This window comes from Cotesia glomerata, linkage group LG10 (assembly GCF_020080835.1).
Source record: "Cotesia glomerata isolate CgM1 linkage group LG10, MPM_Cglom_v2.3, whole genome shotgun sequence".
NCBI lineage: Eukaryota > Metazoa > Arthropoda > Insecta > Hymenoptera > Braconidae > Cotesia > Cotesia glomerata.
The window spans coordinates 1,076,994-1,092,891 of NC_058167.1; the positions used below are offsets into that span (position 1 = coordinate 1,076,994).

The following is a 15,898-nucleotide window of genomic DNA, read 5'->3' on the forward strand; positions in this document are numbered from 1 at the left end:
GACGTGTTCATTGAATTTGATGCAACATTTGACGGATCAATGACCATCTGAGATCTGCCTGAGAGGTACGACTGGAACCAAGAGATAGTTTCAATAGAAAAACCCAATTCAAACATCGTAATGAAAAGCATTCTTGGATTTAAATAATCAAATGCCTTAGTGAAGTCAAATAGAATAAGAAATGTAAAGTCATCATTGTCTATCGCACACCGAATCTCATCCGTTAATCTTAGCAATGCAGCTTGCGTACTTTGATTTTGCCGGAAACCAGATTGATAATCATCTAGTAAATTATTTGTTTCCAAGTACATAACAACTTGGTTTGCGATAATACGCTCAAAAACCTTTGATAAGTGCGATAGATTTGCTATGGGCCGCGTATCAGAGAGAGATTTGGGTGGAATGACTTTGTTTAATGGAACGATGAAAACAGACTTCCATGAATCCGGGAAAATGCCAGTCTCTAGTGAGCGATTAAAGACAGCGGTTAAAAATAGAGATATTTGCGGTAGATGATCTCTCAGCTATTTAAGATCTAGCCCATCTGGACTTTTACCAGCAGATTTAGACAGAGTGAGATGAAAACTCTTTGTGACGTCAACAATGTCAATCCTGGACCACTCAAATTCGCAATTTACTCTTTTCACAGCGAATGACACTAAATCATGAACAAACTCTCTGCTACAAGAAGAATGCTTTGTCAAAGTAGCAGCATAAAAATTATTTAATTCATCTGCTCCAAAATGATCCAACGGTGAAGACTGCTTCGGTTTGATTATATTAAGTTGTTTAAGTTTTTTCCATATTGAGGAATCATGCGATTTTTTCGATAAAATATTTGTAAAATAATTATCACGTGCAGCGTTTAATTTAGCTTTTAGCTCACTTCTTAATGTCTTAAAATATTTAAGAAGGTTTTGATCATTATTTCTACGTGCTCGTTTGTAGATAGCATCACGATGTTTCAGTTCATTTTTTAGTTCCTTCGTTAACCAAGGATTTTTTGGACGGCTTATTTTCCTCTCAGAGAAGGGAGCAAATTCATCCAAAGAGTTTGTAACTACATTCAGGAAGTATGAGGTGAGTTCATTTGGATCCAAGCTGTCAATAACAATGTTATTTAAATTCAAATTGTTATTTAAGGACTGGGAAAGAGCCACGTGATCACAATTTTTGAAGTCACGATATCTTCTTAATTTATCACATTTTACTGGATGTTCAAGATTATACTCTGCAAATAAGTAATCATGACCACCAACAAAAGGTGCTGCAGATTTAAAGTAATTTCTCACCTTGTCTTCACTGTCAACAATAATAACACCTAGCCATGAATCAACTCCATTTGTATGATATGTAGGACCATGTGGTACACAGAAAAGTGCAGAGTCTGTGATGAAGGACTGAAGATGGCAGGCTAAGCGATCAGTTTTGAGCAAATTACAATTTAAGTCTCCAGTAATGATGATATTATTGTAATGTGGATATAACTTTCCAAACTCAGTGAAGAAGCAATCCAAAAGATCACCTTGAGGCCTTCTATAAATAGCAGATAGCAAAATATGGGCTCCAGTTTCCAGCGAGACATCGATTATCATGAATTCGGGTTGATTTAGGTGACTTGTCAACGAAGTGTATAGAATTTTTGATTTTAAAGACTTATGAATAAAGCAAGCCAAACCACCACCGCGTATATAACGTCCAAATTCATCGATAAGTCCTCTATCTCTCCGAATAACAACATAGTTATTTAACGCAATACTTATATCGGGATTAAGCCAGGTTTCCACAATGGTGATGATATGCGGCTTCATTTCAGCAACTAAGAGATCCAGCTGAGCTGTATGAGAGAGAAAGCTATTTATATTTAGTGTTAGAATATTTAAAGTTTGACAATTTTTAATATGTTTGCAAGGTAATTGCTAATTTAACTTATTTAAGTCATTTTGAGAACGAATTTCAATTTTGGCTGAATCATCATTTTCTTTCAGACAGACTACACCTTTGTAAGCCCAGACATACTTAAATTTTAATTCTCTTGCTTTAACTTTCGTTAATTTCAGAAGTTTATATACGTCCGGATGCAGAAATTCATTTAAATAAATTTGTCCTTCTGGAGCATTTACTACGGTTGGAAACGTATCTCTAATTTGTAGTTTCTTTACACGACGTTTTACATCGACGATATGGTCACGAACCTGAGCCGATTTTAGGTTCAGGATGAAGGAGTGTTTCGATCCATGAGATGTTGAGGATCTTCTGTTTTTTAATTCACGCACACTAAGAATATCATTTTCTAATTTTGAAATGCTCAATTTATTGAATACTTGATGTATAATTTCCGCTGACGATAAATTTGACGTAACATTTTCTGGCACTCCAGACAAAAGAAGCTGAGATGATGTGATGTTTGATGGCCCAGCCGAGATGTTATTTACCGATCCAGCGGATTCAACAGTCGATTTTATCAAGTCAATAGCAGAGGAATGAACATTACAAATTTCAACTAATTGACACACTTTTTCATCAGATGACTTTTGGTTCTCTGTTACTTTAGCTAATGAAGAATTTAAAGTATTTAAATTTGCTGAAAGACTTTTTATATCGGCACTATTTTTATCTAAATTTGTTATTATAGATTTGATATCATCAGTGTGCTTACTAAGATCTTCAGAAACCTTACGAATTTCAAAGCTATTTTTGAATGACAAGTCAAGTAACAGGTCCATCTTCTGATCGAGTGTGAAGTTTGTCCAATCAGGTTTACTACTTTCAGAACTCAAACCTTGATCAGTAATTAAATTATCATTTGAAACATGAGTGTCACTTGACGAAATAGTTTTGTCCAGAGTGATCGTTGACGGTGAATCCATAGCTGGTGACAGAATCGTCAATCATAGATGAAACTGGAGGAGTTTTAGGCGATGAATCAATTGACTTGAAACTGGAGAGTGAGGACCGTTCACTTATAGATCTCACAAAACTAGTACGTCTGGATGAACTTGTCGATTCAAGAGGTGATAATGGTGATTTAAAAAACTTCACACAACAATTACTTGGTAGCTTTGATTTTAACGCTTCCTTAAGACAACTAGGGTGATAAGATGATTTACAAGTCAAGCAAGTTTTGTTAACTTTAGCTATCTTCTTACATCTAACACAGAGCATAACAGATCGGTTTGGGTATATGTTTATATTTTGATTTACTTAACAGCTGACTGATGTAAATAAAAACAATACAGAGGACTTTGGTGACGCCACCTGTGAGTAATGAAGAGTAGTTTCTAATGTATCGGTGAAGAAGGACGTGGAAGCAGATTTACAATTAATAGAGTACTGTCACTATAACACCGGACGAACTAAAATCACTTCACTCTAAAATACAATAACCTCAAACTTGTATGCCAATAAATATAAAAATTTATTTCTCAGCTTCCAATTTATGAAGAACAAAGATTTTTTGCAACCTGTGAGGGCTGCAATTAGGAGTATGCAACTAAATCTGTAACAAAAATGCCCGAGGGCATAAAAAGGCAGAGAAATGTTTCAAATTGGGAGCGAAAAATTTAACGTGTTTATAGTACTTACGTGATTATAGCTACTAAAAATATATTAAAGATATTTTTAAAAACATCTTAAATTGATCTTAAATCAATTTAAAATTTACTCAATCTTTTTAATATCACTTTTAGATGGATTTTATATAAATTTAAAACGTTCTTAAGATGACATTTAGATGAATTCAAGATGGATTTTAGACGAATTTAAGATGGCTTTTAGATGAATTTTAGATGACTTTCAGATGAATTTAAGAGGTTTTTAAGAAGTTTTTGAGTTTTAAAATGAATTTAAGATGAAATTTAGATGTTTAAGATAAATTTAGGACGTTTTTTAGGGTCAAAAGATAGATTTAAAATGATATTTAGATGGATTTTAGATGAATTTAAGACGTATTTAAGTGAATTTTCAATTGATTTAAGATGAATTTAATATGTTTTTAAAAACATCTTTAATTTATTTGAAAATTATAATAAATTAATCTAAAATCAATTTAAAACTTATCTGAAATCCATCTCAGAAACATCTTAAATTCATAGAAAATCTATCTGAAAATCATCTTAAATTCATTACAAAAACATCTTAAATTAATTAGAAAATCATCTTAAATTCACCTAAAAATCATCTTCAATTCATCCAAAATTCGTCGTAAGACTCTCAAAGATGTTTTGAAATCATCTTAAATTCATCTTGAACTCATCTAAAATTTATCCAACATCCATCTGAAATTTTAAAATTCATCTTAGATTTCTAAGTTTTCTTAACAAAAAAGTTCTATTTAACAGAAAAATTAAAAATTCTTCTAAATTTCATACAAATATTTCTTAGTCATCGTAAATTTGTCTTAAATTCGTTTCGAATTCGGTTACATTTTAGATCTAAAGCACTAAACAAATTCATAATGGACTTTTTGTACACAGGTATCAATAATATATTCAGTCAAATAAACCGTTTTCTTATAATCATTCCTTTAATATTCAACTATTTTTTTCAATTATATATATCGAAATATGACTTTTATAACCACCACTAATAATAATATTTGAACAAAAATAAGTATTTATTTTTAAAAAAATTTTCATGTGCAACAAAAAAGCGTATCTTAACATTTTTCCCTTAATTCTCTCATTTAAAAGTTGTTTGACATTGAAGTTCAACATTTATCCAAATTCAATATCAAATAACTTTTGAATGAGTGGATTTAGAGAAAAATATTAGGATACCCTATTTGTAGCACATGAAAATTCATTTAAAAACCACCGAGATCACGAGCAAGATCCCCATCAAGAACATAAGCAAGATTACGAGCAAAATCATGAGCAAGATTGCAATCGAGATTACGAGCAAAATCATGAGCAAGATTGCAATCGAGATTACGAGCAATATCATGAGCAAGGTCACCATCAAGAGCATGTGCAAGATCACTTCCAAGATCATGAGTGTGACAGGCATAAAAATCGTAAGCATGATCACGAGCTAGATCATGCTCAACATGAGCAACAAGATCTGAAAGATCATGAGAAAGATCGACACAAAGATCGCGAGCGATATCATGAGCAGAATCGCCAGAAAGATCGTGAACAAGACCATGAGCAAGATTACCATAAAGATCGGATTCATTTAAGTAAATTTTGAATTGATTTAAGATGAATTTAAGATATTTTTAAAAACATCTTTAATTTAATTTAATTTAAAAATCGTAATAAATTCATCTAAAATCCATTCAAAACTTATCTAAAATCCATCTCAGAAACATCTTAAATTTTTAGAAAATTCATCTAAAAATCATTTTAAATCCATCTTTTCACTCTAAAAAACGTCCTAAATTTTTATCTTAAACACTTATCTAAATTTCATCTTGAATATATTTTAAAAATATCAAAAACTTCTTAAAAAACGTCTTCAATTAATCTGAAAGTCATCAAAAATTCATCTAAAATCCATCTTGAATTCATCTAAAGGTTATCCGAAATCTATTTTAAAAACGTCTTAAATGAGCCTTTTTCCTGAAGTACGAAAAATTACTCACTAGCGGCGCTAGTAGTTCGGTAGGGACAAACATTGTCAGAGCTCCATTTAATCACATAGTAAAGTGGACTTATAAAAAACATGTTTTTGACCGAAGACGACGTTCCTGAAGCAAAATTAAAATTTGCAACCGTAAAAGACAATAATGTTGTCACATTAAAACGTTGGTTTGCGTGCCGTAACTTAAAAGTTACCGGAAAAAAAAATGAATTAATTGACAGGTTAGTATACAAACTCTAGTAAAAAACTAGCGGTAAATTCAAACTGTAACAAGAGAAATTGAAAATAATTATAAATTTAAGATTTATTTTAGAGTGAAATATGAATGAAATATAAATGGTAATAAATAAACGTTATTATATGTAATAAATGAATACGATTAAGTAACAGACAGAGGTTATATGTCATTTTAATTTATATCCAATAACTGCACTAATAGAAGGATTTGTTTCTAGTTAAAAATATTTTTTAATATTTAACAAATCATTTATTAGAAACCACTTTTTAATCCTTAATGAATATTTCTTAGTATTTAAAAAGATTTATTAATATTCAATAAATGAACATCAGATTTATTAAATACAAACAAATCATTTTAAATACTAAGAAATATTTGTTTAATACTAAAAAGTGGTCTCTAATAAATGATTTGTTAACCATTAACAAATATTTTTTGGTACAAATAAATCCTTCTATCAGTGTGTGAAAAAATTTGCTATTCATTTTTATTCATTTAATTAATTTCAAAAATAATTTTGAAAACATGTAATTGATGATTCTAAGTAATTAGTTTATTAGTTATTTAGAACTTTATAATTTCGTAATCTTTTATTGGAATCTAACCTCGTCGATATGAGGTTTTACAAATGGTATAAAAAACAGATTTTCTTCTGGATAGCGATTATCCGACGTACACTTTGCAAAACTACAATGTTTTGTTGGCATAGTGGTTATTAAAAAAATTTTTTTGTGTTTAAATATTATTTTTAAATAATAAAATAATATAGCGTAAATAACACTGTCTTAAATGAAAATATTTTATGTCTGTCCCTACTACGAGTGCTGCCTCTCGTGGCACGTTCGCTGTACTACTCTCAGGAAAAAGGCTCATTCAGTTACATTTTAGATTTAAAGCAAAAGACGAATACAAGACGAATTTTTTTTCACACGGGAATGTAAATAACAATTTCGATATATCGAGAAATATAGTATTATTACTCTACAAGGGAAGTAAAATAAGAAATGTCTCAGAGCACATGTAATTGTCGACCGAGGCGAAGCCGAGGTTGACTAACATGTGCTCTGAGGCTTTCTTTTTTACTTCCCGAGGGTTGTATACGATTTTTCTTGTCGACGGAGCCGAAACGCGACATCGTCCCGCGTAGCGGGACGAAAGTTGTCGCTTTCGGCCCGGAGGCAAGAAAAAAAAATTTTCGATTTTTTTGACACAGTCTAATATTCATATTTAAGGCCATTCTAGCGGGTGCCTCCCCACTTTTTTAAAAGCGAAAATAGCGCTACCTGGTGGCGGAAAGGGGAACTAAAAAAGTCCCTAGGCCGTAAAACTTAGAAAATTAAAAAATAAATATATAAAATAATTAAATGTACAAAATAAAATTTCTAAAAATATTTAAAAAAATTACTTTTTATTTTGAATAGAAAAAAATGATAAAAATGTGATTAAATACTCGGAATTTATTATTGGAGCTGATGTTGACATTGAGCTGTCAACGCCGTATTTATTTTTCAAGCACAATTATAAAATATCCAAGCAGTTTATAAAAAAAAACTCAACGTAGCTCGAATTTCACAAATATTACAAATTTATTAAAAATAACTTTAATTTTTTATCACTTTACAATTTTATTTAGTTTCGAAGATAAATTTGTTGTTTATACATTTGGCACATAGTGAGTTTTATAAAAGTTAAAAACATTGGGCTCGTTATCCCATTGCGCATGCTCGATGTATGAGCAGCGGGATGAATTCAAGTCAATGGAATATTTTATTTATTAGAAAAATTAAATGTTATTTAAATTATATTATGTTATTACTTTAAGTAAATTACAATTTTCAGTGAAATATTTAGTGATTTTATGGACATTGATATGATTTTCCATTTTCAAAAAAAAAATTTAATTGAAAATTTTTAATAATACACAGAAGCCCAGTTATTGGTTTACCCCGTTTTGCATAAGATCGGAGTTTCATCAGATCTCGACGTTATGGGGAGTTATGATGAGTTACAAGAAACCTTATTTTATAAAGAATCAAATTCTCTACAAAAAATGTCCTTATCAATTTTGCTCAATCTCTTTTCTTTACGTCGAAAAATTCACTTTTGATTTTTCACCTGAGATGTTGGTAAGGATAAAATAAAAAAAAAAAGAAAAGCGCTGTTTTTGGCTACAATATTGGAGATACAAAAAATTTACAAGAAACCTTTTTCATAGTAAATCAAATTCTCTATAAATAATGTCCTTATCAATTTTGCTCTATCCCTTTTCTTTATATCAAAAAATTCACTTTTGACTTTACACTTGACATGCTTGTGAGGATAGAATTTTTAAAAAAACGAGAAGCGCTGGTTTTGTCTACAATATTGGAGATACAAAAAATTTTCAATAAAATTTTTTTTTTGAAAATGGAAAATCATATCAATTTCTATAAAATCACTAAATATTTTACTGAAAATTGTAATTTACTCAAAGTAATAACATCATATAATTTAAATAACATTATATATTTATTTTTTAATTTTCTAAGTTTTACGGCCTAGGGAGTTTTTTAGTTCCCCTTTCCGCCACCAGGCAGCGCTATTTTCGCTTTTAAAAAAGTGGGGAGTCACCCGCTAGAATGGCCTTAACTTGTTAATTATGTTAACCCTTTGAGATTTGTGATATTCGACATGTTTCACTGAAGTAAGTTCTTACAAGTTTTTATTCAAATTTACTAAAAATGGGCTTAGTAAAAAATTATTTTACTATACTTATAATTAATAAATTGAATAAAAATATACAACGGTGAAATATATTAATTGATACCGGATAAATATTGAATAAGGTAAAATACCCAGTACTTGAACAGGTTTTAAACTGAAACGTATTTGACCCTACTTTTAAAATATAAAGATGTAATTATTAGTAGTTATTAGTGATTTTGATGAAAATATAAACAATTTTGAATTGATTGAAGTGCACAATAACGCAGATACCTGAATATTTTTATTTTGACAACGTCTTTAAGATAAATTAGGAAAGGAGTAGTAGTTGAACAGTCAATTCTGACATGCCCCAGCAGTTGAACACTCCGGGAAGCAGTACTTGAACTAATAAAGTGTATGGCGATAGGCACAGCAAAAATTTTATATTTTATTGAAAATCTAAAGAATTACAACATATTATTGATTAATATTAAAAATAATACTATCAATATTTAATATGTTCATTGAAAAATGATAAATTCTTATATTTAATTTTATAATTATATTTTTTATGAATGAAAAAGCGAATTTTCAATTATAAATTTAAAAAACTCAATTCAAAACGTTCAATAATTTTTAACTATACTTATATTTAGCTATAAAACTTATGAAAGGTTGTAACGTCCACGTTTTCCAAAAAAAAAATTATAAAAATAAAATAATTTATTTAATTGTCCCCGGCTCGAAATTTGCTCGCCGGAGTCCAGGGTCATAAACGGGGATTACATTATCAATAACAAAATAATAAACAAAACACTTTATTTTAAATCAATCAAAGAAAAAAAGAAAAACCTCTTTATTGGCCTGATCATGTTAATAAACGATATAAACAATATAAACAAATTAAACAATATAAACAATATGTTAGAACACTCTTCTCACACATACTCTCACTCACCGTGAGCGTCAAAATCGCGAACTAAACTTCAAAAGCTGATTCCCCGCTTCCCCAGGAGACTAGCCGTCACCCCTGGGCCTAAACCTCTACCCCGAGAGCGAATGGAGAGTGTCCTCTTCGCCCCCACCTACACGGCTTATGATCACCTACCGTACCTCAGCTGAAGGCTTTGGCACGGGGAGAAGCACTTTCATCCGGTCGGTTCATGATACTTACCTGAGCCTTGGTCAGACTCCAGGTAGAGTATCATCCTCTGGAATTACTTGGTGAAGAGTATTCGCCCGAGTAATTCTCCCGAGAAAGAACTGCTTGCTTTATCGAGCCAAATTTTGGCGTTTATCATTTTTTGCCTAACTCTCTTGTAACGAAAAGGAAGAGTCGTTTTAGACACCTATCCGGTGTTCTCGTACTAGCATTCAATAATAATTATTTATTATTTTAATCGTAATTTCCTTCATTTTCCATCCATTCGTCTCGCCAAATTCTAAGTTTTTATTTTCGAAACTCAAGTCTTTATTATTTTAATCGCAATTTTCTTCATTCTCTATCCATTCGTTTCGTCAAATTCACAATTCTTTATTATTTTAATCGCAATTTCCTTCATTATATATCCATTCGTTGATTTTTCCATACTAAATTGTCTTCGGGACTTATAAAATTTTCGCTTACCTAATTTATTTCTTACAAAATAATAATCGTCATTTCTTTCATTTTATATCCATTCATCACTTTCCCATACTAAATCTTGTTCGGAACTTAGAATAATTTTCCCAGTCTTTTAATTTCTTTTACAATTAATTCGCTCGGCTTCGTAATAATTTCTCACACGCTTATTTTCTTAATTTAATCATACCTTCGGTAACAATAACATAAAATTATTAGCTAAATAAATACAATAATTAAATAATAATCGCCGCACTAATAACAATAATTGTTTCTATTAATTTTTAAGTAATTAACAACGAATAAACTAAAATACTCAATTACAAAAAGTAAAATCTGGGTCATAAGGTGCAGTAATTAATACAAATCACAATGCTGACCATTAAACCAATTTTAGGTTAGAGTGCTGTCAAAATTATATGGTCTCAGCTTGTTCAAGTTTTGGGTACCGCTTTGAAAATGTGGAGGTAATAATTGAACGCTCAAATTTAATATAAAAATGATAGTTAATATCTTTACAAAAATTATGGATGATTTAGAAAAGACTATTTCATTGTGTGGTACAATTTTTTTTTTTTTTTACTTAAAATGATGATATACCGTTTTTTGACTGATTGTTCGGCTTAAGGTTTAGTACCTTTTTCATGAAAAAAATTGCATCTGTCAGCTAATCTTGACATCAATTTTTAAGTTAACAAAAATATAATTGTTCTGATTTATGAGTGGAAAAATGTAGAGAAATGAATTACTGTATCATTGAATAATTATAGTTCGTTTATATTAATTATAATAAGTACACGGATTTAGTATTACAATAATTCTAAAAGTCTGTTCAAGTACTGGTCCCACTTTCATAATTGTTCAAGTGCTGGGTATTTTACCTTAGCTTAAAACTGACTAATAATGAAAATTACCTGATGCAATTAGCGAAGAATCCGGGAGTACTAATTTCTACTTTATTTTGAAGGTCTAAAAACTTCAAGGCGTTGTCCTTCCTAACAATTACAACAAGTACTTGGTCATCTAAATAAAAGGAAAAATTTATTAATTCTAGTCAGTTATCGATGATTAAATAGTGTGATATATATTATTATTACGTAACTAGTATACCAAAATGCAGTTTGTTTTACATAAATATTACAATTCACTATATAAAATGGCGTCTTCAAGTCATCAGTAGAGTAATTTTCGATGAAACCATTATCCAAACCAATCGAAATATATTTATCTATAGATTAAATTAATACATAACACAAAAGGTTAATATTTTAGGAAGCTCATCAGGCTAGCATAACCAAGTCGTTTCAAATGATAATTAATTGTTTTATGATGAGATCAATAACTTGTTAAATGTACGAATATATAATTTAATTTCTAATAAGAAATAATAAAGAAATCTACCTTTTCATATTGGTTATGGCCGAATGGCTCTTTTGTTATGGATTATACTGACTTAGCTATACTAACCTCATATAGCTGCTTTAAGACACTTTCATCATGTATTAAAACTAAAAATTGGCTCTTTTAGTTTTTTTTTATTCTTACCAAAAGTACTGATGCATGTAATCCTACCACAACTTGACATTGGAGCGATAAAGTCTTTCTCGTGCTCTTTTCCGAGAACCTTTTGCCATTTTTTGTATGATAAGTAGGTTCCTCGCCACAGTATTGGATCGTCAATATTAGAGTTACAAATACCCAAATAATAGGGATAAGCTCGCTGCATTGTCAAATTCAAAAAATCGGGCATAATGGTTGATTGCGCCAATTCTTTCCATTTTCGTGATTTGTTGAAGATACATTCTATTAAGTTGAAGAAAAATCGGCTCACTAACCTTAGCTCCATCAATTTTGACGTATCTATCCACTTAAATATATGCATCCATATTTCAACTGGAAATATATCCTCCCTTATAAAACAATAAAGTAAATATTAATTATGTTTGACTAATTAAAATTTGACTGATTGAAAAATAGTATTCATTTTTTACATATTTTTTAATTGAAAAATATAATTAAAATAAAATGTTAAGAATAATTCAACCGATAATATGAAACACGAGGTGTAACCAATGCCACGAAAGCTAAAATCAATTAGGTGATGGGCGATATACATCGATGTTTCGACTATCGATGTTTGTTTCGGGAAACATCGATTTTTTATAAATCGAAGCATAGATAGTCCATTATGAGTGTGCGACATTTTGGCTACTCCAAGTGTAGTTGGATTTACCGCATTTTCTTTTCCGTGAACGATAGAAAACTGATGAAAATCTGATGAACGTCGGGAAATTAAAAATAGGCACACATTACTTTAATAAATCTCAAGTGTATAAGTGCGTTATGGTTTGTCAAAATAATTTCAAACCATAAAAAAACCCTTTTGCAAATTTTAGATTGGCCTAAAAAAATTTTTCTATTTATTTAATTATTATTATAAGCAGGAAGTTCTAAAATTCAAATTTGTAATTTATTTCTATTCCAAAAAGTGTTAAAGTTTTCCTTTTATTTCGACAAAATAATTATATCGCATAAAATATGTAATGTATTAATAAATATTAAAGAGTATATACCTGGGCAAGTCAGAACGACTTTCATTGTCACTCCTGGTTGCTGGCAGAATAACTCGGCCTTTACTTTTTTAACAATAAATTTTTTATAAATTCAATTGAGAACTAATCTACAAACAACTCTTTCAAAATTCAGAGCTTTGCCTGCAATAATTTTTCTATTTTTTTTAGTTTAAATTTTTGGCGGGAGGGTCTAAAATTCAAATTTTTTATTTTTTATCTTTTTAAAATTGTTACATTTTTTTTTTTTTTGTTATTTCGACAAAAGAATTATTTTTCATAAAATATAATATGTATTGATAGATATCAAAAAGTATACTTGAATAAATCACAACAATTTTAATCACCATTATTAGATGTTGGGAAAATAACTCTGCATTTATTTTTATAATAATAATTTTCTTATAATTTTAATCGAAAAGTAACCTACAAACAAACTTTTCATAATTTTGAGCTTTGCTTATAATAATATTTTTATTTTTTTTAGTTTAAATTTTTGGCGGGAAGGGTCTAAAATTCAAATTTTTTATTTTTTATCTTTTCAAAATTGTTATATTTTTTTTTTGTTATTTCGAAAAAATAACCTTTTTTTTTATGAAATATGTAATATATTAATAAATATTGAAGAGTATACCTCGGCAAGTCAGAATGACTTTCATTGTCACTCCTGGTTGCTGGCAGAATAAGTCGGCATTTACTTTTTTAACAATAATTTTTTTATAATTTTAATGGAAAAGTAACCTACAAACAACTTTTTGAAAATTCAGAGCTTTGCCTGCAATAATTTTTCTATTTTTTTTAGTTTAAATTTTTGGCGGGAAGGTCTAAAATTCAAATTTTTTATTTTTTATCTTTTCAAAATTGTTATATTTTTTTTGTTATTTCGACAAAATAACCTTTTTTTTTTTTATGAAATATGTAATATATTAATAAATATTAAAGAGTATACCTCGGCAAGTCAGAATGACTTTCATTGTCACTCCTGGTTGCTGGCAGAATAATGAAAACAGCTAACTTACTTTCTTAATTTTTTTCAATGAAGCTTAAGCAACTTGAACAATTTTTTTTTTAAGGTTCGTTTGGAATTCATCTTTTCTTACAGTATGAGAAACATTGGTATTATTTCTTACTTTCAAAAATTATTGATTATATATGTTCATCTATTCTCTAATTTGCTTTATTACTGACATCTTTGGGGTTTAAAATATCGATTTTTTGGATGTAAAAAAATACAAAATTACAATTTTTAAAAAATTCAAGAGCTAATAATTAAAAATTTTAATGCGCGTACTTGCCATACTTATAATACACAGAAAGATAACTAATTTTCTTGAGTTTCGGTAAATATTTCTTGCTCCAAAACAATCTCGGATTTCCATTAAAATTTTCTTGTTTAAAGTAAATAACTTTTTCTGTGTATTGTCAGTAATAAAATAGATATAAATATTGAAAATGTTTAGAAATGCTTTAATTTGCTTTTATGTGTTATTTTGCTTTCAGATTTAGATCATATTTTTTAAAATTAATATTTTATGCTTTTATACTTCCTTGTTAAATCTTAAATAATTATTACTAACTTTTCATATGCTTTTTTTACTAAACATCAATTTAAGATTACAAGTCTTATAAAAAGATGAATTATAATTAAATTTCAATGATTTACAGAATGATTGTAGCTGACAATGGATTCAATAATTTTCATCGTATGCTGTCTTCTATCAATACTGTATCATCTGTAATACTCTGGTAATCGACGTCACCACAGACTCCAAAGATTGATAGAATCAATAAAAAAAATTATTCCTATTTTCAGCGCATTTGCAAATTTTTATTAGTGGATAAAGAGTTGAAGAAATCAAATCGGATAAGAGTAGAAATACAAAAATCACCCATAATCGATGCTGGCAGGAGATGACAAATTAAGAACAATACTAACAATTAATTTAAAATATTTTCGCAATACTAACTTCTAAACGCTTTTTGAAACTTCTATGCATACTATTATTTATTAATGCTTTCTATAAAAAACTTACCTACAATTTTTTCATTTTTTAATTAATTAATTAATTAATTAATTATTTTAATTATTTAATTAAAATTGAAATTAATACAATTAACATTTAATTTAATTAAAATTAAAAATTATTTAAATTAATTAATTTATTCATTCATTCATTGAATTAGATTCAAAATTTATTCATTCTATCAATTCCATTTGAAACTACCGCCTTCACTCCCCGCCATTTTGGTACAAATGGAACACTAACGCCCTCTTATTTTTAGACGCTATTTGTATACATGGAGTTCGGGCTCCTTATCTAGTCTCCATGCTTTTCTCCATGAAAAAAAAGTCAAAATCGAAATTTCTGGGCTTACTATAGTTTGTGCTGATAGAATTTAATAATTTTAAGTGAATTAAATGTTATAATTGATTATAATTAATTAATATCAGTAAAATAAAGTATTTCTTACTTTTATAATGTATCATTTCCGAAAAAGGAGTACTATATAATTAAATAAAATTTTGCAACCTCGAGAAATACCATTCTGCTTACAGTAAACACATTCGGTAGTCTGGCGCTCCGTTTACAACGGAATTTTTGAACGGAACTTGGCGCCAGATTCTATCGAATCTGTGGATCTAAGTCACCGGAAGTCTGTCTAATTGGTTTCTAGACAATAGATGTCTTCCAACACCTTCCTTCTATCTAGGCTTTGTCATTAAAAACATCGATGTATATCGCCATTACTTAGCGCCGCGTGGCAGCAAAGATTGTGAAATTAGTTGTAGTTTAATTTTAATCACATTAATTATTTAATTAACCTGAGTGATAAGTGAATAATAGTTAGATAGAAAAGTAACCCCGGTGAAAATATGTTTCTGCCAGCAGTCTGAATCATTCTTATGAAATTCTGAATCAGACTTTTATCAGTCTGATTCTCTCTGCAAATATCATAACAGGAGTTGGTTAGACAGATAATAATGACATTAAAACGTATGGTTTGACAAGAATTTCGGACCCGCCAGAAGACTTTTCAGACTGATTCAGAGCTATTAATTTTTGTTTGTTTATTGGTTAATTGGTGGAAACATTTTTCGATCAGGGTACTAATAACCGTTTATCATAAGTGATTAAATTTATCGATTTATGTTAGTTAAATATAAAACAAGTTTTTGTAAAGAGTAGTGCGTTGTGATTT

General features: G+C 29.2%; 1 protein-coding gene and 1 long non-coding RNA gene across 3 annotated transcripts in view; one reads left to right on the forward strand and one right to left on the reverse strand.

The window, feature by feature from the left end:
* Positions 1-12,488, reverse strand: part of LOC123272339 — a 22,746-nt gene extending 10,258 nt beyond the window's left edge. Inside the window, exons 1-4 of one of the 2 annotated variants that reach the window (XM_044739032.1) lie at positions 12,119-12,488; positions 11,673-12,037; positions 11,230-11,355; positions 11,042-11,150 (exon numbers count right to left, since the gene is read on the reverse strand). In XM_044739032.1, the coding sequence (XP_044594967.1) occupies positions 11,042-11,150; positions 11,230-11,355; positions 11,673-12,037; positions 12,119-12,330 (812 nt within the window). In that variant the 5' untranslated portion in view covers positions 12,331-12,488. Of the gene's footprint in view, positions 1-6; positions 3,500-11,041; positions 11,151-11,229; positions 11,356-11,672; positions 12,038-12,118 lie in introns of those variants that run through there. The other variant, XM_044739033.1, reaches the window with a different exon arrangement.
* Positions 12,489-14,304: 1,816 nt separating this feature from the next.
* LOC123272343 lies at positions 14,305-14,619 on the forward strand. The gene is made up of 2 exons (XR_006511059.1): positions 14,305-14,443; positions 14,511-14,619. It is a non-coding gene; the product is annotated as an uncharacterized LOC123272343 (long non-coding RNA).
* The last annotated feature ends 1,279 nt before the right edge of the window (positions 14,620-15,898 follow it).